The 26,074-nt window shown below is 46.2% G+C and overlaps 1 protein-coding gene and 1 pseudogene across 2 annotated transcripts; both read right to left on the bottom strand.

Annotated features, from left to right (window-relative positions):
• Positions 1 to 12,034: 12,034 nt before the first annotated feature.
• On the bottom strand, positions 12,035 to 13,517 carry LOC116901014 (annotated as a pseudogene).
• Positions 13,518 to 17,472: 3,955 nt separating this feature from the next.
• Positions 17,473 to 26,054, bottom strand: Mgme1 (mitochondrial genome maintenance exonuclease 1). 2 transcript variants are annotated; one of them, XM_032904324.1, is made up of 5 exons: positions 25,967 to 26,054; positions 24,619 to 25,186; positions 21,429 to 21,645; positions 18,885 to 19,017; positions 17,473 to 18,535 (listed from the first exon to the last, which is right to left on the bottom strand). In XM_032904324.1, the coding sequence occupies exons 2-5, from the start codon at positions 25,121 to 25,123 to the stop codon at positions 18,374 to 18,376; spliced, it is 1,017 nt and encodes a 338-aa protein (XP_032760215.1). In that variant the 5' UTR covers positions 25,124 to 25,186; positions 25,967 to 26,054; the 3' UTR covers positions 17,473 to 18,373. The 2 variants fall into 2 exon arrangements, with proteins under 2 accessions (XP_032760215.1, XP_032760217.1); XM_032904326.1 differs by lacking the exon at positions 25,967 to 26,054 and adding an exon at positions 25,646 to 25,951.
• Between the last annotated feature and the right edge of the window lie 20 nt (positions 26,055 to 26,074).

The raw sequence follows: 26,074 nt of genomic DNA, 5'->3' as shown, positions 1-26,074 counted from the left end.
TGTCTTTTTTGAGTCAGGGTCTTGCTCTGTTGCTCTCTCTGGATGGCCTGGAACTCACAGAGATCTGCCTGCCACTGGCTTTGAGTGCTAAGCGCTGGGAGTAAAGGTACATTCTGAGACCTTCTGTAAGAGCTACGATACCATGTCCAGCCCATACTCTAGGAAAGGAAGCTCGCCCCTTCTGAATGGGGGAATGGTTCTTGGTGAGCTTATGAGACTATGTGTGTTGTAGTAGCCATTTTTATAAAACATAATTTGTTCTCCTTAAGCAGAAGAGGGTCTGACATAAAGTGGAAATAGTGATGGGGACTGGAGACATTCGACCTGAAGGAAATGAAGAAGCCCTGGGGCTACCCTAGGAACTCCTGTTTCTGTCAGAGGGGACAGCAAAGACACAGGCCAGGAAGGCTGAGCTATAGTGTGTGGGATGAGAAGCCATGTAGATAGAAGCAGATTACTGCCATGGACAGACTTCAGTCTTCCTTCTGAATGAATCAAACTATTAACAACCTTCACATTACCATAAGGAAATTCCCAAGACACTTAATTTACGAAGTAGACAGGCTTTGCCAAGCCTGGTGGTTCATTGCTGCAACCTTAGCTCTTGGGAGGCTGAGGCAGTCATACAAGGCTTGCCTGGGCCATATAGTCAATTTCAGGGTTGGGAGCAGGTGATGGCGCAGGTAGGCAGGGTATAGCGATTTAGGTCGTGCTCCAAGATAAGGTGGGCCCATTTAGCCGGGCCTTGGGTGGAGTATTGTTTGGGAAGTATGATCAACACAGCAGAGCAAATAGTTCACCTCACAGCCAGAAGCTAGGAGAGAAAGAAGACCAACAGGGTCCTACAAGTCCCCTCAGGGCACAGCTTCAAGGACCTAAGGATCTCCCACAATGTTCTACCTCATAAAGTTCGTACCATGTTGGGGACCAAGTCTTTTTCCTATGTGAGGGAACACTGATTCAAACCAGAGCCCAAACCATGGAATGCTCTGAGCAGAGGGCTAACATGTTCTTGTTTATGTTTTAGGGAACTTGCTCTGGATGCTGAGAGAACAGATTTGGGGGTGGGAGGCAAGGGTGGAAGTGGGGAGACCAATTAAAGAGCCTTTGCAAAAAATAAAGCAGGAACAATGGGTGCTTGGACTGGACGGATGCTGGAGGAGGTGAGAAATGGCCGGATGCTGGCTGTGTTCTAAAAATAGGACCAACTGGGTTTGCTGATGGGTTGAATATGGGTTAATGGATAGACCATACATTGTCTGGGGGTAGTTCTGGTTTATGTAACTGTGCGGTTACCCTGGTTATGAGAACAAGAACTCCAGAGCTTTGGCCTTCCACTGGAAGCTATCCTAGGAACGAAGGCAACATGAATTGAGAGAGAATGATCATGAGAGGAGGCAGGTTAGCTGAGGTCAGGAGGATTTCTGAGTTCCAGGCCAGCCTGGTCTGTCGAATGAGTTCCAGGACAGAGAGGCCTACACGGAGAGACCCTGTCTCAAAACAAAAACAAAAACAAGGGCGAAAAATCCCTTAACTTACATAAAGTCATTTTCTTAGCTCTCCTGTTTCTAGGTAACTCCAGTTTGTGTCAAGTTGACCAAAAAAACCCAACCAGGACAAGAACATGCTTTGTCCAACGATGTCTGCTGCAACAGAGCGCGCACCTGTGCACAGAGCTACTATCTCTTCCTTTTGAATAATTTTTTCTTAAACGTGTGAGAACCCGGAACATAGTTTGCTCTTTTAAATGTGTAACGGAGGCTATAGAATGGCTCAGCTGTTGAAAGACTCGCTGCTCTTGAAGAAGACCAGGGCTCAGTTCCCAGCTTTCCCACTGGGTGGCTTGCAAAGCCACCTGGAACTCCAATTTCACAGGATCTGACACCCTCTTCCGGCCTCCAGAAGCACCAGGCACACAGATGGTGCTCCTGCCTAGGTGCAGGCGCTCCACATACACGTGAAAATTTTCAGATGCACTATTTTATGTGTGATTGTGAGTAAGGTAAGGAACCCAGGTGGTAGCACGCACTTCAAGCTTGACAGAGGCTGAGGCAGGAAGATTTGAGGCCAGACTGGGTTACCTGATAAGATCCAGTCTAAAAAACAAACAAACAACAAACAAACAAACCGTGTGATGATGGACACAGATGCAAAGTTTGCAGGTCCGACCCCTGAGGTCCCCTGCTGGCTCGCCTCACCTTGTGGCTCTAGATCAGTTGGCTTGGATGCAGAGTCTCCTGCTCCCATTTTTGGTTTCTGTTTTTCACTTGCAGGCTGTGCTCCTCGCCCTGGCCCCTCCTTCTCCAGCCAGGGCTTTCCAGGTTATGCTGGATGTTAGCTATTCCTTGCCAGCTTATCAAGTGTACCCGAATCATGTGAATGAGGGTTTGTCCTGTGACCTTTAGACACTGTTTGGATGGCTTCCAAGGCCTTCTCTCTCTTTCTTTTGCCCTGCATAATTGCTTACTGGTCAGTGCCTTCTGTACAAGCCGAGCAGAACTATAAAAGTCACCCTTTTGCCGCTGAGCTAATTCAGACTGATTCAGTATTGGCTGAGGCCCTTGTGCACACCAAACATTGTGACAGGCTCAGCTAGGCTGACGGAGGTGGACTGGTCAGCTCAGCAGTTCGTCATTTGTTGTGGGCCCACAGCCGAAGCAGACAAAGGTCCTTGCCCACTTAGCATTTACACTCTAGAGGGGATAGGCAGACAATCAACAAGATAGACCCTTAGACTATGTAGCATGTACCCTGTGCAGTAGAGAACGCTTCAAGCAGAGGTATAAGGAAAATCGCAAGAGTAGGCTGCAGGGTGGTCTCGGGAGGTCTACATGACAGCATCGAGGGTGAGGACAGTGGGTTAAGCTCCCTACTGCTTCCTGCCACACTAACAGTAGCATCTCCTTCCATGGCTTATAGGATCGAATAGTGGATTAAGGCTCACCCACTTCCTGCCACACTGACAGTAACTCCAGCATCCTTTTCCATGGCTTGCAGGACCAAAGTGGCCCAGCTCCTGGCTGCCTGCTGACCTCATCGCCAGCTTCTCTGTAGCCTTTGCTCACTCAGCTGGATGAGCATCCTAAGTACATCCTAATCTCAGGCCCTCTTCATACCGTCTTACCGGCTTTTCTCTTTATTCTGACCTCTGGATACACAGCAAAGCTTGCTGGATGGTGATCCAGAGTAAGTCATGGCTTCTAGTGCTCCCTGCCCTGTATGGCTGTCCCCATACAAACTGTAAGGTAGCCCTGTAACTCAATTCAGCCAACGGAATACTGCAGAAGGCAATTCCAGGCGCAGTCTCCAGATGTCTCAGGAGCTCTGACTTGGGAACTCTGAGCTGCTAGGTAAGAAGTCTAGCCACTGCCAGATGTGGCTACGCGTGCCTACAATCCCAGCACTTGGGAGGAGAGGCAGGAAGATTGTGAGTGTGAGGCCAGCCTGGTCTAGTGAGATTCCGCCTGTACACACACACACACACCTGCACACACACGCACACACGCACACACATGCACTCACATGGAAGTCTGCCTACCGTCATAGAAAGTCCCCATTGACTGGCCCTGCAAACACGGAAGGCAGCAGGCAGCACAGGGGTCCCCAGTCCCAGCTGAGCTACTTACCAAACATCTCTGCCAATACCTCAGAGGTGAGTGAACCACCAATTAAGATCCAGGTGACACCAGCCCTCAAGGAGCCAAGGAGCCACCTGAGCCCAGTTATTCTGTGGCATCCCGAGATGAGGAGACAGCAGGTTCCCAGACGGTTTATCAGAGAGCACACCAGGGAGTCGGCCCTCTCTGACCACTTCTCCAGATCTAGGCTTCCTCTCCACTTCCTTCCTTATCCTCTTCTTCCATCCTTCCCCCTCTACCTTCCCCTTCTTCCTTTTCTTCTAAAGCAAGACACCATCTCACATCTTGGTCTCAAACTTGCTGGGTAGGTGAAGATACTTGATTTTAGGTCATGCTGGGGGTTGAACCCAGGGCTGTACGCAGACTAGTCAAGCGCTCTCCCAACTGAGTCACGTGCCCAGCCTGTTTGGCTTTTCTTCACAGCATGTTCAATACCCTTACATCTATAGCTGTACTTGTTAACTCCCGTCTCCTTGCTGGACTGGATGCTCCCTGGGGACGGGGAGCTTAGCCCTGCTTAACCTTGCTGGAGCCCTGGACAATATGTAGTTCAAACTCCAGTAAATATTTGGTGGATGAAAAAAAATGTGTAACTATCTAGTCTAAGATCCAAACAGCTGTGTGTTTAGAATGACCTTTCCCTGGGAGAGAAAACACCAGATTTCTAGTCCTCAGAGTGGGCATACATTGACCTAGGGGGCACCTCCTACAACTGGCCTCAAGTTGAGAATTCACACATTTTTACTCAACTAATACAAGAAAGGCTGGCAGAACACCGACAGGGGAACAAATAGCAACTGGTTATTTAATTTTGGGGCAATAAGGTCTTGATATGTAATACAATCTAGTTTTGAATTCACCATCCTCCTGCCTCTGCCTCCCTGTCAATATCAATCTACAAAACAAAGCAAAGCAAGCGCTGCTCTTGCAGAGGGGCAGGAAGCAGTACCTGAGGTAAACAGTTAGTCCTGGGGAAGGACTAAGTTCCCAGGTGCCCCCGAGGAGATGGTGGGAAGGCCCTGAGCCAGCAGCTAGATTCCCAAAGCTCCCTCCAAGTCTCTCCACACAGGCCCAGGAGAGGCCTCCTGTGCTCCCTCCACGCTCTCCAGAAGGGTAGATTTGTGTTACCACCACTGTCCACACAATTGCTATTTTGGTTTTCTTCTCTCTTCTGCCGGCCTGACATTTCCTCAGCCAGTTCCAAGCCCAGCGTACCGTTTTAGCTGACGTGGGTGAGTGTTCCTCAGGGACAGCAGATGGATGGAATGACAAATAGCAGGATGGTGGGGACAGCTGAGAAATGCTTTTTCCTGTGCTAGGACTGTTGGCTGTGCACGTGCTCCTACGTAGTCTAGACACGCTGTGGGAGCAGCCGTGTGTGGTAGGGGACAGCCGGTGGGTTGGCTTGTTCTTTACTGTGAGGCATACTCATCGACATGTTGAGGCAATAGGCAACCCATTGTATTAGTTTGAGGTTTCCCCAAAGCTGACAGAGTACAGTCATTTGTTCGGTCCCAGGCACTGTTAAGGGAAGATTAAGCCACAACAGGTGGCCAATGAGTGGGTCATTGCTGTTGGCACCCTTGGGTGACTACGGAAAGAACATGGCCCAAAGCTGGTCTGGTCTGGGTCACTGGCTTTCAGTTTTTATTGGTTGAACTTTTGTCTATGTGGGCAGGAGAGGTAGCTCAGCGGTTAAGAACACTGACTGAGCCGGGTGTGGTGGTACACGCCTTTAATCTCAGCACTCGGGAAGCAGATGGATCTCTGTGAGTCTGAGGCCAACCTGGTCTGCAAAGTGAGTTGCAGGACAGACCAAAAAAACCATTGATTGATCTTCCAGGGGACCTGGGTTTGATTCCCAGTTCCCTATAGTGGTTCATAACTGTTTGTAACTACAGTTCCAGAGGATCCAATTCCTTCTGGTCTCCTTGGACATTACATGCATACATACGTACGGGCAAAACACTCATACTCGTACAATAATGAAATAAAAATAAAAAGATGGGGGAAATGGGGCTGGAGAGATGGCTCAGTGGTTCAGAGAACTTACTGCTCTTCCAGAGGACCCAGGTTCAACTCCCAGCACCCACATGACAGTTCACAGCTGTCTAGTGCCAGAGGATCCAGTATCCTCTTCTAGCCTTCGAGGCCACTAGGCACATATGTGGTATATAGACATGTAAGCAGGCAGAACTCCTGTATCAGTGAAATAGAAAAGATTAAAAAGAAAATAAAGACCTGGGTGTTGTTGCACACCTGGCACTTCAGAGGCTGAGGCAGGCAGATCTCTGTGACTTCAAGACCAGCCCTGTTTACCTAACAGGCTTTAGGACAGCCAGGATGGTGTAGAGAACATAACAGACAACATAACCATATGTCTGGGGGTTCTGATTCCGTGGAACCGTGGTCTTATCTGTACCCAACAGAAGCCCTTCAGTGGAAATTCTTGGGTGCATGGTAAGAGGCTGACATTTGGATTGGTGATTGTTGGTAAAGCATTGTTTTACGTAGGGATGTGTGTGGGGTGCAGCATTTGAATCAGTGGACTAAGGATAATCCACCTTTACTGTGTGTGTGTGTGTGTGTGTGTATAGAGAGAGAGACAGAGACAGAGAGAGACAGAGAGACAGAGAGACAGAGAGACAGAGAGAGGGAGTATAGAATGTGGGGTGGGGTGGGGCTGGTGGATGTAGGGAAGCACTGTCCAGTTGTCTGGATGGCCAGCACAGAGTCAAAGGCTGAGGAAAGCAAGCTCTCTGTCTATCCTGGAGCTGGGAGCTCTGTCCTGCACCATCGCTCTAGGCTCTCTGGCCTTGGGACTGTAGGCTGAGTTTCCATGGCCCTGAGTTTCCTCAGCCTCAGACTGAGTTTCCCTGGCTCTGAGGACTTTGAACTTAAGACTGAGCCACAGTTCTGCCTTGGTTCTCTGGCTCACGGATGGCATAGTGTGAGCTTTCTTAACCTCCCACATCATGTGAGCCAGTTCCCCTAACCGATCCTCTCATGTGTCTACGTGTCCTGTTGCTCTGTCACTCGAGCCAATCATGACTAATTTCCTATGTAACTCACAAGACTGTGACGTCCAGCATCGTGTCCCTCTGATAGCTCTAGTCCGGCACGTACCTTCTAAATCATTGTGTTCACAAGTGATTCATCCGCAGCCTCTCCTACGCACTGACCAGCACCAATCACATGACCCCTGGTTTGTTTGTTTCCTTCCTTCCTTGCTCCCTCCCTCGCTCCCCTTCCTTTCCCCTTCCTTCCTCCTTCCCTCCTTCCTTCCTTCCTTCCCATCTGCACCACACACATTCCCGGTGCCCTCACAGGCCAGAAGGGGGCATCTGATCATCTGCGCCTGGAGTTACAGATGGCTGTGAGCTGCCACAGGGATGAAGGGAATGGAAGCTGAGTCCTCTGGAAGAGAAGCCAGTGCTCGAAACTCCTGAGCCTCCTCCAGCCACTTTCATTTTTCTCTTAAGATCCTGTTCTATGTCGCTTTTGGTCATGCCAATCCTTCGCTTGACTCTGAACTCAGAAGGCACCCAGGTCTTTCATTCATTTATTTATGTATTTATTTATTTATTTTTAAATTGTCTTTTAAAAAAAAGATTTATTTATTCTATATAAGTACACTGTAGCTGTCTTCAGACACACCAGAAGAGGGCACCAGATCTCATTACAGATGGTTGTGAGCCACCATGTAGTTGCTGGGATTTGAACTCAAGACCTCTGGAAGAGCAGTCAGTGCTCTTAACCACTGAGCCGTCTCTCCAGCCCCCAAGTCTTTCATTTATGAGCACCTGTTTCCTGTGACACATTCTGTAGTTATTCAACTATATTTTATTTTTAGTTTCATTTTATTGTTTACACTTGTTTACTTATTTATTTAGGGTAGCGAGTGCACCCTGCCGCAGTTCATGCGTGGAGATCAGAGGGTGATTTTGTGGAGTCGGTATTCTCTTATCTTGTGAATGGTTCTGGAGGTTGAACCCTTCACACACTGAGCCCTCTCAGTTGCCCATTATTCAAGTTTTAGATCATGAGCACACGGACACAGGTACATGTACACACAGACAGACAGACAGACACACACAGAGACAGACAGACACAGACAGACACACACACACATACACACGCTGATTATACGATAGAAAACGACACACGTGCACACACACACACAGACTGATTATAGAATAGAAAACGATACACAGGCACACACACACAGGCACACACGCATACACACACATGCTGATTATACAATAGAAAACGAAGCGTGCACGTTGGGTAGTGCATGCAGCAAACAGTGCATGTGCTGATGAAGCAGTGCATTTACCCAGCCCTGTAGACATTTCCCATGCTCTGGGAGGCCTCGTACACACCTGCAACGGTGAAGGGGCAGAGGGTAGAACACAGAAACAGTGTAAAAGCACTGGCACCAGTAGAGTTCAGTGAAGGTCCAGCCAGTTCCAAGAAGAAAGGAACGCATCTTTTCCCAGTGCCATTCATCCTCCCGTGTTAAATAGATCTCAGCAGCGCTGAGGTCAGAGTCTTCCTAACTCAGCAGTGGGAAAACAGGTACTGAGAGATGAAGTAACCCGGCATCACGGGGCTGGGGTTTGAGCCCCTGCTTCTGCAGCTCCTGCTTTCTGTCCTCCACCATTTTGTTTCCAGATTTGGGGCAGACATAGCAGGTAAGGCTCACTCACATCTTACATGGTCAAGAGGTGAATGAGGGGTTGGGGATTTAGCTCAGTGGTAGAGCGCTTGCCTAGGAAGCACAAGGCCCTGGGTTCGGTCCCCAGCTCCAAAAAAAAAAAAAGAACCAGAAAAAAAAAAAAAAAAAAAAAAAAGAAGGTGAATGAACAAAAGGAGGCGGGAAGGGAAGGTATTCTAGGCAAAGGCACCAGCACGTGGGGTGGAAGGCCAGCTCGGTGGTTAAGAGCGCTCGCTGCTCTTGCACGGGACCTGTGCCTGGTTCCCAGAACCCACATGGCAGTTAACAACCTCGATACCAATGGCCCCAAACTACTGCTTATTTTTCTTTCCTTTACTCAGCCTTTTAGTGTCCCATTTAGTCGCAGGACTTAAAGCTTTGTTACGTGAATTTTGGCCACATCACTTTTGACGTCTTACTTTCCATCAATATTTTTGTACAAATCTTTAAACATGTATTTATGGGCCAGCAGGACATCTCAGTGGGGAAAAGTGACTGACTCCTCCATGTATACTATGTCACGCAGGTTCATACAGACACTGAACACATAAATGTCAAGTGCGTCTGTGCCTCTGATTGGCACCTACCATTTAAGCACTCTTGGATACGTTCAGACTACGATACGGAAGGCTTTGCAGCGATAGGCTTGGGCCAATTTGGAAGGGTGTGAGCCGAGCTTCCCTGAGAACACAGCTCCTGCCTCTCCACAGCACTCTTGGCTGTGCCCTACTGGTAGTCTCCCATTTGCAGGTTAGTCGTGCTCAGTGACAGTCCACCCTGGTGGGAGCGGCAGACTCCTGCTGGTTAGGTAAACAGCCTCATACCTAATTTGTTCCTGGTCTGAGCTGTGACCCAGATGCATTCACTGAAAGAGGTCTCACCGGATATGCAGACAAAACTTCCCTCATCTGAGACTTAGAGGAAAGGCTTCACGTCACCATGGTAGAAAAATGAGAAGTACAGCTTTTTTAAAAACAGAAAAGAGATGACAGAAAACTCATTTAGTTCCTCTTATGCCAATCAGAGAACTAACTGGTCCTTGTGGTGGATTCAGATGTTTGACACAGAAAGATTAGTAGTTTGAGACTAACCTGAAATATTCTATGAAACAAAACAAAAAGGTAAATAAAACCAAACCAGACCTACATTATCCACCCAGTTACCCAGAAATATCCAAGATCTGCCCATGTCTGGCTCCTGCATCATAATTGCAGTGCAATTTGGCACCACTAGATGGCACCACTATCTAAAGCGGATTTCATCCAAGCAATTCTGTATTCTTCCAAGCAGTTTGTATTTCACATGGATTGTTCTCAACCCATAAGGTTAGCAACTTTTCTGTTAATGAGGATGTGGAAAGTCAGAAAGCACTAGACTCTGCTTGTGGGTGTTTAGGTTGATAATGCTATTTGAAGAGAACTATTTTAATTATTTCTTTTATTTTTGAGATTATAATGTATTTATAACATTTCTCCCCTTTCCCCTCCAAATAGTTTCTTTTTTTCTTTCTTTCTCTCTCTCTCTCTTTCTTTCTTTCTTTCTTTTTTTTTTTTTTTTGGAGCTGAGGACCGAACTCAGGGCCTTGCGCTTTCCAGGCAAGCGCTCTACCACTGAGCTAAATCCCCAACCCCCCAAATATTTTCATATGTCCCTCCTTGCTCCCTTTCAAATTCATGGCCTCTTTTTTCTTTTCTTTTTTTTTTTTTTTTTCGGAGCTGGGGACCGAACCCAGGGCCTTGCGCTTGCTAGGCAAGTGCTCTACCACTGAGCTAAATCCCAACCCCCTCTTTTTTCATTAATTATTGTTACACACACACACACACACACACACACACACACACACACACACACACACACACATGATATCGATTTGTAAATAACCTCAGTATATCTAATGTTACGGGAATGTTTTCAGGACTGTTTTGGATATCTGGCTGGTTATTTCCCTGGGGAAGACTGTTTCTCCTACTCTCAGCATTCCTTAGTTGCCTGTAGTTCTTTGTGGAGGGTTGAGGCCTTGTGATCTTTTCTCCCTTGGGAAGAAATTTGACAGTAATGTTCAGTTCGCTTGAGCAAAAACAGGTTTGGCCACTGGAGGCTGATGACATTTGTTCCCACTGTGTGGCACTCTGCCCTAAGGGCTTACCTCACCTCATCCTCACAATGGTTCAGTAGTAGTAGTTTCCTTCAGCTCACAAATGAGAACCCTGACTGGTCTAGGCTGGGAAACTCGTCCACGGTTACAGAGCTAGGATTGGACAGAGCCATGACTACACTCCACCTTCCACCGTTCTGCATGTGCTTTGCATGTACTGGAAAGCAAGTACAGTGTGCTCGCCGAAGCACTGTCGACACGGTCAGAGATAACCAATACTTCATTAGTATGGCAGTAAATCATGAGGGATCACAGAGTGGCACTAAAGATGTGACATGCACCTTTAATCCCAGCACTCGGGAGACAGAGGCAGACAAATCTCTGTGAGTTCGAGGCCAGCCTGGTTTATGCAGTGACTTCCAGGATAGTCAGGGCTGTGTACAGAGACTGTGTTTCAAAAACAAACAAACAAAACAAAACAAAAAATATGCATTATATCCAGATGTAGTAATCCTGGATAGATCTCAAATTGCTAAGGGGTAGGTACTTATGCAGAACACACAAGGCCCCCAGTTTAATTCCCAACACTGAGAAAAGATTTTTAAAAAATCTAAAATTGGGGTTGGGGATTTAGCTCAGCGGTAGAGTGCTTGCCTAGCGAGCGCAAGGCCCTGGGTTCGGTCCCCAGCTCCGAAAAAAAGAAAAAAGAAGAAAAAAAAAATCTAAAATTGAAATAAAAGCACAGCAAAACTTCCTTATTCACAGGGACCAGGACATGCCATAAATCTATAAAAGTATATGCTAGAAAGATCCAAGCATGCTGGCTGGCGTTTGTGTCCTTGAGAAGGGAGCGGGGTCAGGGGAGCACACTGGACTCACTGCTACTGTTCTTACTTGACACTTCTCACTTATTATATAAAGACAGCTCTTAAGCAAACGGGAGAACCAACTCAGAATGTCGTTTATCGGATGCGTCGGGAGCAGGGCAGAAAGAAGTCAGTTCTGCCCTATACTTAGGGTCGACTGCTTTAGAATGGTTTCCTGTAGGTACCAGCTCATAGCACCTTAAGGGGTTTTTTTTTGGTTTTTTTTTTTAAGTAGACATTTGGGTGTTCCTTGCTTCACCTTTCTGTGTCTTGGGGAGGGCAGGGTAAGCTGTAATCAAATGTTAATTGCTCAGGAGGAAAACAGCGGCGTTTAGAACAAATTACCCCCCTCTAGTGCCTCTTACAGCGGGTAGGCAAATTGGTTACCTAGAAACAGTCTCACTAACCAACCCTCTTCCTGTATCTGCCAAGGTCAACACATAAAACCACAGGGTCATGTGCTGACAAGTTTCCCTACAATTTAAAATAGGTTCATAGAGGTTAATGTTCTCAGATCATCACGGGCTAATGGCTGCCACGGAGGGGTCAGGTCTGCAGTGGGGGAGAAGTGATTTTGTGTTTAATTAAGCTTGTTTTTTTAATTCAGTGCCTCTCCTAACGCAATGACTAAGAATGAGTAGAGTTACATCAGGTTGTTTTTGTCGTGCTGGGGACCAAGTCTTTACAGGCTGGGTAAATGCTCTACTATTGAGCTGTGTCACCAACCCTGAATTACATTGGAAAAGGGAATGTAGTGAACTTTGTCTCGAAAGCTGAGGACTCCAAAAGCAGCATTCTTGTATTCCTGTAAGGAAGCCGAGATGGCTCAATGAGCAAAGACACTTGCTTTCAAGCCAGACAACCTGAGTTAAATAAGAGTCCCAGAAGTGGGGCTGGAGAGATGGCTCAGTGGTTAAGGGCACTTTCTGCTCTTGTAGAGGACCCAGGTTCAGAACCCACACTGGGTTTACAACCACCTACAACTTCAGATTCAAGACATCCTTTTCTAGTCTCAGTACACTCCTGTGGGTGCAAGTGTGTGACTTGAGTGCGTGTGTGTGTGTGTGTGTGTGTGTGTGTGTGTGCGCACGATTAAATGCAAAATCTTTATATTTTTATTATATTTTTCTATGTGTTTGGCCTGCACATTTGTATGTACACCACATGTGTGCTTGATGCCCGTGGAGCTCAGAAGAGGGCATCAGATCCCCCAGAACTGGTGTTACAGGTGATTGTGAAACACCATGTGGGATGATATCTGCCACCTCCTTCTACCTGCTCCTGAGACCATGAGGCTACAGGCGACGAGGACACAATTGTAACTGGCTATGAGGTGCAGAAGGGAGGATCTGGAATCTCAGATAGGAGTCAAGTGACTCTCCCCATTCCTTCCTTGACTGAAGTTGATGGCTGATCCACCCACCACAACACCCATGCAGGGCTATTCTCACCGCAGAGCCTGCAGCTAGGGGAGGAGCCTGTAGTCTCTGAGGCCTGCCTGACTTGTTGTTGAGCTCCTTTGCCAGGCAGGTAGCTGCTTCCACAGCACTCACGGGAGCTGCTTGAAAAACGCCTTGATCTATGGCGTGAAGCCGGTGGATGGTGTATCCAGCACATCTGTCCGCAGCTGGGCTGGGTGCTTCCCTTCCTGCTGCAGCATTTTGGCTGCCCCCAGCAGGATCCGAGCAGCAAAGTAGTCTTGTCTAGGTAAGACTCAGGAACCGCTACGCATTGCCCACAGGTTTCCAGCAAGTTCTATAGGAGCCTAGCGTCATCATTCCCAACATGGTGGCCCCGTGTTATCACCATAGCCCCCTCCTGAACTACGCAGGGTAGATTGAGAGAGACTCGCAATACTTGTGTTTGGGGGTGGGGGAAATAGATCCTCCATAGAGCTCAGAGAGATCCCAGCATCCACAGGTACGATGATGTGCTCAGTGGTGACTACAGGGGCCACTTCTGCCAGAACGGCTGGCAGGACTTGGGGTTTGGTGGCAAAGATGACAAGTGGGCAGTTTTGCAGCACCTCGTGGTTGGAGTGACAACCCAGAGCCCTTAAGTGGCAGAGGTTCTTGTGCACTGGCCAGCACTTGATTAGCTTCTACTTTGCCTGCGCGGCTGAGGTCTTGGGCAATGGCCTCCATCACGCAACCTACACCCACAAAGCCCACACGCCGAGGTTCAGACATCGTAGCCGCCATCGCTTGGAGCTGGCCTTCTCTCCAGTTTTATGTTATTTTGAGACAGGGTCTGGTCTCCCTGTATAGCCAGACCAGCCTTACTTTGAATATTCTATATAGCCATAACTAGTTGAGTCATGGCAATCCTCCTGTTTCAGCTTCCTGAGGACTACCATTGCAGGTGTGTACTACCATTCCACACTTGTGAAAGTTTTAAAGAAAAACGTGCTATCTTTTAAAACACTGTGTGTGGGATGATGTCACAGGGGAGGCAGGTACAAGATAGAAGGAGGCCTGCCATTGGACGAGAAGGAAGGATGGGCGGGAGAAAAGTTTGAGGGAAGGGGAGGAGACTGGAACAGAAAGGAGGATTAGAGGAGGAGAGAGAGTAGCCTTGGGACAACATGGAGGCTGATGCTAAGATTCCACGCTGTACCTTTACAGGTTGTTATGAATGTTCTTAAGGGATGGATGTGTACCGAGCTTTGTATGTATAGGTGGGCAATTGTATCTTATCAACTGGATTAGAAGTTATTGTGTTGTATGGTCTTTCATGTAGCAATTTAAGTGAAAGAAAGTGTGGGGCAGCTAGAAACACTGGGCCACCACGCAATTGGGATGTGTGTATCTGGCATGGAAACCTGCCTTGGGAACTAGATAGGCAGAGAGATTGCTGCCAGGCTCAAAGAGAGGTCTTTGGCAGTGTGATATGGGATGGAGCAAAGTAGGTGAGAGGCTTTGCTGACTGAGACTTAAGATATCCAGCAGATATCTTGGGGCACTGTGGTGCCGGACCTAGTGGGAGATAAAAGACAGCCTTTTATTTTTTATATTTTTACAACAACGACTGTGTTGTATATGTGTGGATGCACAGACGAAATGGCACACACAGAAGGACAACTTTGTAGCGCTGACTCTCCATGTGGGTCCTGGGACTTGTTTTCCTTTTGAAAATTGTCGTAAGCTGACAGTATCTAAATGACAGCTTACAACTGTCTGCAACTCCAGTTCCAGGGGATCTCACACCCCCACACATACATACAAGCAGGCAGAACACCAATGTACATAAAATAAAAATAAATGAATCATTAAAAATTAAAACCTATTTTACTGGATTTTAATATATGCTATTCTTAGAGTAGTAGTTCTCAACTGGTGGGTTGTGACCCCTTTGGGGCCACCTATTTGATATCCTGCATCTCAGACATTTACAATTCATAACAGTAGCAAAATTAGTCATGAAGAAGCAACAAAATAATTTTATGTTTGGGGCTCACCACATATGAGGAGCTGTGTTAAGAGATGCAGCACTAGGAGGCTTGAGAACCACTGATTTAGAGGGAAAGGAGGCATCAAAAAACTTGTAATATTAGTTATTCAAGTTTGGCTTTATTGTTCTACGCCTTTAATAGTGATCGTTCTTTTTGAGCATCTCACTGTTTCCCAGGCTGGCCCCCACCTTTTGGGTTCAAGAGCCTCAGCCTTCAGAGCAGCAGGGACTGCATCAGGCGGTACTATGTGCCACGGTGTCTGTTTTTCAAGATGGGATTTCTCTATATGCTAGAGCCATGGCTGTCCTGGAACTCCCTCTGTAGACCAGGCTGGCCTTGAAGACACGGAGATCTGCCTGCTTTCTCTGAGCGCTGGGCTTAAAGACTTGCACCACCATCACCACCCAGCAGATTAAAAAATTTTAAAAAAGTTATGCTTTTGTGCGTGGGTATATACATGTGCGTGCAGGTGCCCTGAGAGGCCAGAAAAGTGCCTCAGACTCTCTAAAACTGGAGTTAGATTAAGGTTAGGTGCCAAGCGTGTGCTGGGAAGCAACCCTGGGTCCTCCTGAGGGGCAGCCACTGCTCTTAACCAACGAGCACTCTCCAGCCCCTCTCCTTGTCTCCTAAACATGTGTATTTTGGGGCTGGAGAGATGATTCAGTGGTTAAATGCTTCCTGCTTTCAGAGGGCCAGAGTTTGACTTCCAGCACACATGTCTGGTAACTCCTGCTGCCTGTAATTGCAGGTCCAGGGGACCTGATGTCCTCTTCTGGCCTCTGCAAACCTACGGCATACACTCTCAGAGACATACGTCCATCAGATAAATAAAAATTAAAGAAAAGGTCTTTAAAAGGTCTATTTCCCTCCTGTGAGATTGAGATGGTGACTGGTGTGGTACAAGTCATCAGTACTGTGGATAAGCTGCGGCCTGTACAGAAGGAAGCCTGCCTGGAGTTGTGCTCTCACAGTACTAATTACCAGCACTAGCATTTTCCTAGCTGGCCTTCAAACCGGGACTCAACACCAGAACTTTCCAGGGAGCACTGAGACTGTCGGCTCTGACAGGAACCGTGGAGGTGTCAGCTTTTGAGTGAGCAGCTACTGTGCCCTCTGGCCCTCCGGCATGGATCTCTGTTGGGCTACCGAGCCCTGGATTTAAGTCAATCCAGGAAATCTTCTAATACATTTTCTTGTCTCGCTTCCTCTAGAGAACCCTGTAGATAGATCTCTCTATCTACATCCTGCTGACTTTGTCAGGTTAACTATGGTTGAATTCACTTAGGACGCCTTCTTCGATGCATAAAACTCAGCAAACTACTGGGTCTGCAATAAGATTTTGGATTTAAAATCAAAGTGCAATGATCAAGGGGTTGGGGATTTAGCTCAGTGGTAGAGCGCTTGCCTAGCAAGCACAAGGCCCTGGGTTCAGTCCCCAGTTCCAAAAAAAAAAAAAAAGAAAAGAAAAAAAGAAAGTGCAATGATCAGACACAAAGCATGTGCCAAGGGTTTGATCCCCAGCACCACAGGAAATATATAAGCAAGTGAAAATCAAGTCCAGCTCTCTCCTCCAGCCGAGCAAGATGCCCCAAAGAAAGAAGGCCAAAGGAAGAAGGTGGCCCTGCCCCTGCTGTCTTCAAGAAACAGGTCCAAGTTGCCTGGTCCACAGGAAGACAGGCCTCACTGTTGCCTTCACACAGGTTAACTGGGAAGACAAGGGTGCTCTGGCTAAGCTGGTGGAAGCTATTAGGACCAATTATGACAAATAAGATGAGATCCCCTGCCACTGGGGAGGCAACATTCTGGGTCCTAGGTCTGTGGCTCAAATTACCAAGCTGGAGAAGGGAAAGTCTACAGAACTCTCCACTAAACTGGGTTAAATGTACACTAAGTTTTCTGTACATAAATATAATTACAAAATTAAAAAAATAAAGTCCAAACAATTTTCAGGTCCATGAGATTATCCTGTAAGCATTTAAATAAAAACAAATACAACACTTTATTACTTTTTCTTTTAAATAAGCTCATTATTGCTCGAAGCATACTGTAGAAGAGGGGGAGAGACTATGGTAGGAGCCAGAGGGGTATGAACACCACAAAACAGCCCAGAGAATCAACTAACCAGGACTCATAGAGGTTCACAGAGACAGAATGGACAATCAGGGAGCCTGTACCCCTACTAGGTCTCCTGCATATGTTTATGGTTGTGTAACTCAGTCTTCTTGTAAGACCCCCTAACAGTGGTAGCAGGGGTCCCTGACTCTCTTGCCTGCTTGTGGGACCCTTTCCTCCTATTGGGTCGCCTCCTCCAGCCTTATTATGAGGGGAGGTGCCTAGTCTTATTGGAACTTGATATGACATGCTTGGTTGATGTCTCTGGGAGGCCAGCCCTTTTCTGAAGGGAAACTGAGGAGTGGACCTGAGGGAGAAAGGAGGTGGGAGGGGGGACTGGGAGGAAAAGAGGGATGGGAAACTGTGGTTGGAGTGTAATATGTGAGAAAATAATTGAAGATGAGAGAAGTCAGGGGAAAAGCTTGTTATTCATGAGTCTGTCTGCTGTCCATGTGAGTACAGGTGTCTTCAGAGTCCAGAAGAGGGTGCTGGATCCCCTGGACCTGGCATTATAGACAGTTATGAGCTGTCAGACACACGCACCGGGACAAAACTCTAGTCCGCTGAAAGACGAGGAAGCATGAACTGCTGAGTCAGTTAAGCAGCTTTGATATTTTTAATAACTAATGAAAACTGAATGTGATTGTAGACTTACAATCTTAAGTCAGTAGCTGTAACTTAAATGCTACTAGATTTACTTTATACAATAGAAAACCCTCTCCCAAACCCAAGAACAGCCAATGGTTTTTATTACCTATCAAACACAGAAAAAAACAATGGGTTATATCAATGTTCCTCAGTGAAAAAGTTCCACAACAGTATTTTTTGTAGTGCATGACCTGCTGACACCAGAAACAGATACCCAAACCTTAATGGTGGTGACTTCCACACTCAGGCTTCCTACTGCTGGGGCTTCTCTGGTAAGGAAAGGGACCCAGCCAGTGATGTGGTGAGTGCCCCAGCTCTCTTGGCAGCCAGCTTTCCTCAGGCCAAATAACAATACCAATGAATTTAAGGCATTTCCCCTTAGACACAGAGTCCCAGTGTATAAAACACGTAGGAAACTGCAGTGGTGATCCCTGATGTGCTTGCTTTCCCTCTGTACACCCTGGGGGTGCAGGACCCTCCCATCCCTGAGAACCCAGGAACACTAGTGGCACATGATGCTTCATTGGCCTTCTGATCTCAATTCAAAGACTGGGCATCCTGCCAGGGACACGAAAGTTCTGCAAGGGAGTCCAGGAGTCCCTGGGCAGCTGCCAATCTGAGTGCCCTCCTCTCAGGTAAGAAACAGCCAGAGGTCGTGCAGCTGGTGAGTCAAGGGCTGACCTCCAGACTCTCTGGCTTCTCAGTAGGTACGTCCCAACCCACTACACCTTCAGCTTGTGTTAGTGTAAACCTCAGATTCTTGGTGCTCCTCTCTAAAAACTCGGTGGGCAGCAGTGCATCTCCCAAACAGAGGGGCATGCTCATCATTTCCAAGTCATCCTGGCTCTACTCTGGCTTTGGAATGCTCTGGTTCTTCTGCTTTTCTGTGTATTCTTCTAGTCGAAGAAGCCACTTGGCCCAATACTTGGAACAGAGCTCTTCATCCATGAAATGAGGGTGGGCAGGGGACCCGTCCTTATAGGCCACCACAATTAATCCACACTGAACCTAGAAAGAAACACAGTACAGTTCCAGTATTTCCTCTCGTTCCAGGGCAAATTAGCCAGTGTTAAGCATGCTACAGTAGTATCTGCAAATCCATTTCTAAGATGAGCTGGTTAAAGACTGCACCAGGACACAGGAGAGAGAGCACAAAGATGGCAGATAAACACTGAAGAATGGGCTGTGTCATTAAGCAACAAAACAAGGCAGAAACAAAAACCTAACAGCAGCACAGCTCAGGGAGGAGAGTGCTCTGTAGTGAGAGAAGGCTAAAGAGCAGGAAGCCGTGCTTTAAATCAGAGGAAAACCCAAAGCACCAAAACAAGCTCAGCATGCAGGAGCTCAGTGTTCTGACCTGAAAACTGTAGTTGGCATCATGGTTCACAGCACCCATGTACGCCACAACTTGTAGTGGGTTGTCATATGTATTTCGAATGAAAGGTTTTGGTTTTTCTGATGTCTTCCAATCGATCACACACAGCTTGCCCCTAAGGAGAATCCAGAGGACTTCTTTGTAAGAGTTCAAATTGAAAAACTCGGGTCAGCAAGATGGCTCCACGGGTAAAGGCACCCTGCTGCCAAGCCTGACAACCCAAGCACAGTGCCTGGGACTCACATGCAAACTCCCAAGGTTGTTCTCCAATCTCTACTTGCAAACCATGGTGTGAGAATCTACACATATATACACACGTACACACCCAGTAAATAAATAGATAGATGTATGCATGTATGTAATTTAAAAATCCTCTGAAACAGAAAAACTCCTAAGTTAACTCTTGTCTTATGTACTGTAGTTCTGGTTCCTCCCACTTTCCAAAACAGGCTTTACCTCTCATGGTTAGGAAGCACGGCAGGCGCAGTCTTCATGCCTATAATTTAGCCGCTAGGATGTGGAGGCAGGACAGTAACCATGAGTTCAAAGCCAGCCCAGGCTAGAGTGGGCTCTTGCCTTAGGAGAAAAGGCAGGACAGATGGGACTGGGTGTGGCTGAGCAACAGAGAATCCACTACACACAAGGTACTCAGGAGGGGCAGGAAGCACATTGTTGGTTCAAACAATTCTCTTTATTCCTTGTGACTCCTTTGAAGCTAACAGTAACTGACAGAGATTACACTGCTCATGGTTTTGGGTAATTTTTTGGAAGCAGAATATCTCAGTAGTCAAGAACTCCTTATGGATTGATGCATGTTATGGCTTCAACACAGAAGCTGAGTTCCATCAGCAGGAACCTATGATATGCAGACATGTAAGTAAGGAAATCTGGACCCTTGACTAAAGGTTTATATGTACTCAGACTCTACCATTCTCATGACGCTATACCCACTAACTTTATTATTATTTTTTTCTTTTCTTTTTTTCGGAGCTGGGGACCGAACCCAGGGCCTTGCGCTTGCTAGGCAAGCGCTCTACCACTGAGCTAAATCCCCAACTCCACCCACTAACTTTATATATTTAGAAGATCAGAGTGTATAGCCAGGCTTGGTGGTGTAAGCCTTTAATCCAGGCACTCGGGAGGCAGAAGCTCGCATAGCTCCGTGATTTTGAGGTCAGCCTGATATGCACAGTGAGTTCTAGGCCAGCCAAGGATATGCAGTGTGACCCTGTCTTTAAAAAAACTAAAAAGTGTTGGCAGGAGGAAGAGGGAGGGGGAGACTGAGTGGGGGGGGGAGAGGAGATAAGGGGGGCAGGATCAGGTACTGGAGGGGACAAGAGAGAGGTACAGAGAGTCAGGAAATCAAATAAAAACATGTATCAGGGGGATGAGGAAATGGGGATAGCCACTGGAAGGTCCCAGACATCAGGGAAACAAGAGGCTCCCAGGACCCAACTGGGACGCTTTTAGCAGAGAAGGGGAGAGAGAACCTGTAGATAGGCACGGTCCCCGTTCAAGGGATGGGGCCATACACCAATCTCTAAGTTTTTAACCAAAGGAAGAACAGGGACAAAATGAAGTGGGGACTGAGAAAGGGCCATCCAGGGACCATCCCACCTGGGGGGTCCATTCTGTCTGCAGACACCAAACCCCAACACTGTTGCTGCTGCCAAGAGGTGCTGGCTGACAGGAACCCCTGGTGTGGCTGCTCCTTGGGAGGTTCAGCCAACCACTGACCTCAGAAATGACCTCAGTACATGGGCATCCACAAAAGTTAAGTTCAGAACTGGGCATGTGGCACTTGCTTTTAACCCCAGCACTTGGGTGGCAGTGGCAGGTGGATCTCTAGGAATTTGAGGTCAGCCTGGTCTATGTAGTAGTTCCAGGACAGTCAGAGTTACATAGTGAGACTGTTGTCTCAAAAATCTTACTACCAACCAGAGGTTCAAATGTCACAGATTCCGTAGTCTTCCCCACATCCTGTTATTGCTCACATGCTTTGGAATGGAGTATCTGCAGACGATAGCAGCTCTCGGGATCTGGGGTGACTAGGACGAACAATAGCAGCTGCATCTTAGAAGCCACAGGAGGCTTTGGTTCAGGGTCCTTATCATATCAGCCACTGCCTGGAAGCCAGGAAGAGAGCTGATGCTCAGGGCCAACAGATTACTGTACAATCTTTGGGAAAACAGGAAAAAGGCAGGGAGGTGGGGAGAAGAAAGCCAAAAACACAACAGTGAACAAAGAGGAACCAGAGAACAGCATTCAGGAATCACATCAGGTCTTAGACAAGAAAAGGACAGGCTGGAAGATAAGCTGCACCTCTGGTCCCTTTGATTTCCGTATTGGCACAGAGTAGGTGGCTTTCCTCCATATGTCTCTCCTACCTCCTGCTCTGTTCTCACATTTTTGCCTTAAAAAGGTGGAGGCCACAATTCCTTAGGCATGCCTTGAAGCAGGAGTTAGGAGAAACCACCCCACAGATATCCCTGCACCCCCCACGGTGGAGGAAGTGCCTGTACTTACTGGTACTCAGCCACACAGTCCAGTAGCCCCACGTACTGCAAGGCCTCATGTTGGACAGCACTTTCCAGAGCTTGCACACTACCGATTTCTTTCAGAATATGCTGGACGCTTTTGATGTAGCCACACTGGGGGTGCTCCTCTCTTCCTTTTAAGTTCTCCTGGGGTGAAAGTATGCTTTCCAAGGCTTCATGGAACTGTTTGCCTTGTAAAAACACATCTAAGAAGAAAATAGAGGAAAAAAAAAATGAACCAACCAAAACCAAACCAAAATTTAAAACTGAGTACTAAATGTTATATAGAATATAACTTAAATTATACAAAATTATCTTTAATTGGAAACCCCTTAGACATAAAATTTCATCTTTTTTTTTTTTTTTTTATTTTGTAGGTAGGGTTTTGTTTGTATTATAGGTTAGCCTTGAACATGAGATCCTCTTACTTAAATTAAGCCTTATGTGCTGGTATGGACAACTATGCCCAGCAACATTCAGTTTCCTGTGAAACCCAAGAATTTAAAAAATTTTTTTTTTTTTTTTTTTTTTTTTTTTTTTTTTTTTTTTTTTCGAGCTGGGGACCAACCCAGGGCCTTATGCCTTCCTAGGCAAGTGCTCTACCACTGAGCTAAATCCCAACCCAAAAAAAATTTTTTAAAGGCCTCTCATTATGTAGTTCTGGCTCTCCTAGAACTCACTATGTAGACTGGGTTGGTTTTGAACTCACAGAGAACTCTGCTTCCTGAGTGCCGGGATCAAAGGTCTGCACCACTATGCCCTGGCTAATCTTTTAAAAAAATTTTTTTTGAAAGAGTTTAGAAGAAAAAGCATAGGACAGGAAGGCTGTATTTTTTTTTTAAATGTGTAAGAGTATTTTGTCTAAATTTATATCCATGTACCACATGTGTGTACTGTTGCCCAAGTAGACCAGAAGAGGACATCAGAACCCCTGGGACGGGTTACTGATGGTTGTGAGCCACATGGGTGCTGGGAATCCAACCTGGGTCCTCTGGAAGAGCAACACACGCTCTAAAACACTGAACATCTATCTCTCCTGTACCCAAGTTCTAAATCTTGGCCGCTGGCCAGAGGAGAAGATGGAGAGGAAGAGGGAGGGACAGACATTTCTGAGACAGCCATGGAGGTTTGGCAAGCAGACACGTGGAAAGAGTGAAAAAGCCAAAAGTACCAGAAAAAAACTTACATAGGCTATAGTCAGAGTCCAAAACAGACCAAAAAACAAGTTTAAAAAAAAAGGGAAATTTATGCCTTTAGTCAGGACTCTGAAGGGTGTCAGACCTAACAAAGCCTTATGCTGCTTCAATCCTAATTCTGAGGAGCCCTTGGGCTTCTGGGAAGGAAAAGCAGATCATTTCATTAAAAGGATACTTATTTCTCTCATCTCTTAAGTAGCTAGGTGACTATACCTTCCCGAGGAGCAGTCTCAGGCAGCTCAACTGGACCAACTCTTAGCGTTTTGGCATAGGCTGTAATATTAGGTCTCCACCCAAGCTGGAGGGTAGAGGTCATTCTCTTGAGCAGAAGGAAGTAAGTTCCACTTAGTAGGCCTTAATGGAGCCCTGACCAAGACTGCAACGACAATGTTGGTGAGGTACTCACTTAACCAACTAAGCCATCTCCTTAGGCCTCCTTACATTCTTTAAGGAAACCTAAACACACTCAATAAACACAAGAAATGCTGTATAGCAGAGAGGAAGAGGGCAGTGTTAGGCTAGGTAGTGGCCTTGGTACTTTCAAGCATTACTTAGTTGTCAAACAGTTCAGCAAGGTGATGAATGTGGCTCCTCCAGCAGCCTTGGCTGTCCTGTTAGTTTACCCAAAGCACAGGCACTCTGGCTCAGGTCGCATAGCAGCTCAAGGAGTATTATCTAGACACACACAGAAACAGGCTTGCAGACAAACCCACAGGAAAGAGGAAACCAATCTCATCTGAATGGGGTGATATAAAACCATATTATGTTTGTCAAATTTACAAACACTTGAAAACTCAGTTCTACATTAGCAAAAATTAAAACTGCTTCTGGAAAGTTACTTGGGAATTAAATGGGATTCAAGTTAGGAGGAAAATTGTTCTACTTCCTATATTCTTGGCCCTGTTGAAATTATCTGCATGTGAAAGGCTTAACAGAAATTTAACCGTGCTGGAATGAAAATTTAGAGATGCATGTTAGCCTACAGACTACTTAATGAATCAGAAGACAAAAACTTGTTAAAAATAGGAAGGGGTAGTTAAGTAGCAGAGTACGTATGTGCCTAGCATACACAAGGCTGAGCGCTATCAAATAATAAAAAATTACTTCACCTGCTGCCATGCAATTTAATTCCCAGCTATAGAGCCATCCTGGCTAGATTCTTCACATGTATGTAACTATGAACATCTAGATTTGAGGACCCCATGTAATTAGGAACAGAGGCAGGCAGATCTCTCAGTTAGAGTCCATCCTCGTTTATAGAGTGCCAGGACAGCCAGGGCAACAAAGAGAAACCCTATCTCAAAAAACTAAAAAGGAAAGCAGAGACTAACTTAATACACCTCATGTTAGAGTGACCCCAATGAAATTATTTTCATTGCTACTTTATAATTCTAACTTTGCCACTGTTATGATTCGTAATGCAAATTCTCCACTGGTCTTAGGGGACTCTGTGAAAGGGTTGTTGGACTGCCAATATGATCAAAACACACTGTACCAGTAAGAACTGGTAAAAATTTTAAAAATAAGGGCGTTGAAGGTTGAAGGTTATTTAACCAGTTTCTAGTCAAGAACATTTGATCAGTTTAATTTACCAAAATATAAGCAGGGAGTGTTATGGATTGTGGCTAGTCAATTGATATTGATTAGTAGAACAATGGGTAATTATTAAATTCTGAGCAAAAAAACTTTAAAAACTAGACTTTTGTCAAGAGATGGAAAAGAATTGATAGGTTGTTTATAAATTATGTGAGTTTGTCAAATAAATTGATCTCTGTATTTCCATTTCTTTAAATGTACACTACAGTTAACGGTATCCATGAGGAGGACTGAGCAAGTTGGCAGACATGAAATGCTGTTTAATGCTATTTGAAAGTACTTCCTCAGTGAGTTTTTTTTTTTTTTTTTTAAAGCCCCATTCTTTTGGCAGGCACACTCATCTCCTAAAAACCCATGACCACATATAACCAGAAGTAAGAGAATTACTTGAAGTATATTCTGCAAATCCATCTTCTCCCAGCTCCAGAACCATGCGCTGTTTCCACCTCTCCAAAAAGAAACTCTGTTCAGATGGCATGGTCTGCTGAAGGATGCGGGTCACACTGGGTATCATGTTTCTTTGCAAAGGGATCTTCAAAGGACTTGAAGAACCATTTGTGTGTGGTTTCACGTTTTTCTCTTCATTGAAGATAGGAAACCAATGTTGTGGAACTCTTGCCTGCTGCTCTTGCTCTGGAACCTTACACTTACTCACAGGACCATAGAGTACATCATCTTCCTTGAACAATGACTCTGGAGTCTGGACTGGGCCTCTGGACAGGACAGAACGTACTAAACGACAGTACTTTGCTTGGTCTACTGCTTCGTAAGAGCTTTTTTTCTTTTGGCTACACAAATAAGAGGAAGTGGAGAAACTCACAGGAGGGCTTGGTTTTACAGGAAATCTGTTTAAAAGTCTAAGCAGCCTGCAGATGGGCAGAAGCGATTTCATTTTTAGACTTCGCCCCTCTTACTTTTCTCTAGTCTGTACTGTTTAAAAGTGTGTTGTTCTTATCTAAAAAAAAAAAAAAAAAGGTGGTGTTAGGTTTAAGACGTTAGATATATCAGAACCATCAAATTGCAAACCACACAAGAACAAACATTTAAAGTGCAGACACTAAACTTTTGACGTTTCAAAATAAAAAAAATTCATTCCCAAGAAAGATTCATCAAAATCAGAAGCAGCAGCATTTGTTAAACGTTAATGTGTTGGCTGTTTTGGACGTGATACCCTAAATCTTTAATTTAAAATACGTGACAAGACCTGGAGGCATAGACCAGGAAATTTAGTACTTGGGAGGCTGAGGCAGTATGAATTTGAGTCTTAAGGTTAGCTTGGCTTTGTCTGTAGAAACAAACCAACTACAAAACCCCCCAAACAAAACTCACAAGTCTCAATTGACAGTTTACCAACATCTATATACCAAACTCTTTACTAAATATTCTGAATGGGCATCTCTCATCTATTCCTCACACTCTTTAAAATGGGTGCTTCTGTGACCCCGTGTCGCAGGTGTCTGTAAGGCCCATCACCATGGATTCCGGAAAGTTGATCTCTCTGCAGGTTTCTCCCATGGCTGGGACAGAACAACCGTGGCTCTTCGTGCGGGAATTTGGACAGAAAAGAGACTATTTAAATACAAGCTCGGCCTGCTGCAGGGTTCTATCTGTACCTGAGATGCCACCACGCTTTTACCCACACCGCAAACAACCTCTCGGGATCCGTACTTTTATCGGTCCCGCGCTTTCCCAAAGCGAGGCGGCCCCAGCATGCACCGCGGCGTTCACGTCTCACCCGAGAGGCGCTCTTCCTCTGAAGCAGAAGCGTGAGCACCGTCAAGCCGCGCGTTTTCGCTCTCACGAGATCTTGTGTACGTCACCGCTGGTCGCCATCTTGGACTCT

The sequence above is a fragment of the Rattus rattus genome, chromosome 5, assembly GCF_011064425.1.
Source record: "Rattus rattus isolate New Zealand chromosome 5, Rrattus_CSIRO_v1, whole genome shotgun sequence".
In the NCBI taxonomy this organism is placed as follows: domain Eukaryota; kingdom Metazoa; phylum Chordata; class Mammalia; order Rodentia; family Muridae; genus Rattus; species Rattus rattus.
The sequence above is the reverse complement of the archived record's forward strand: the minus strand, read 5'-3'. Positions and strand labels throughout refer to the sequence as shown.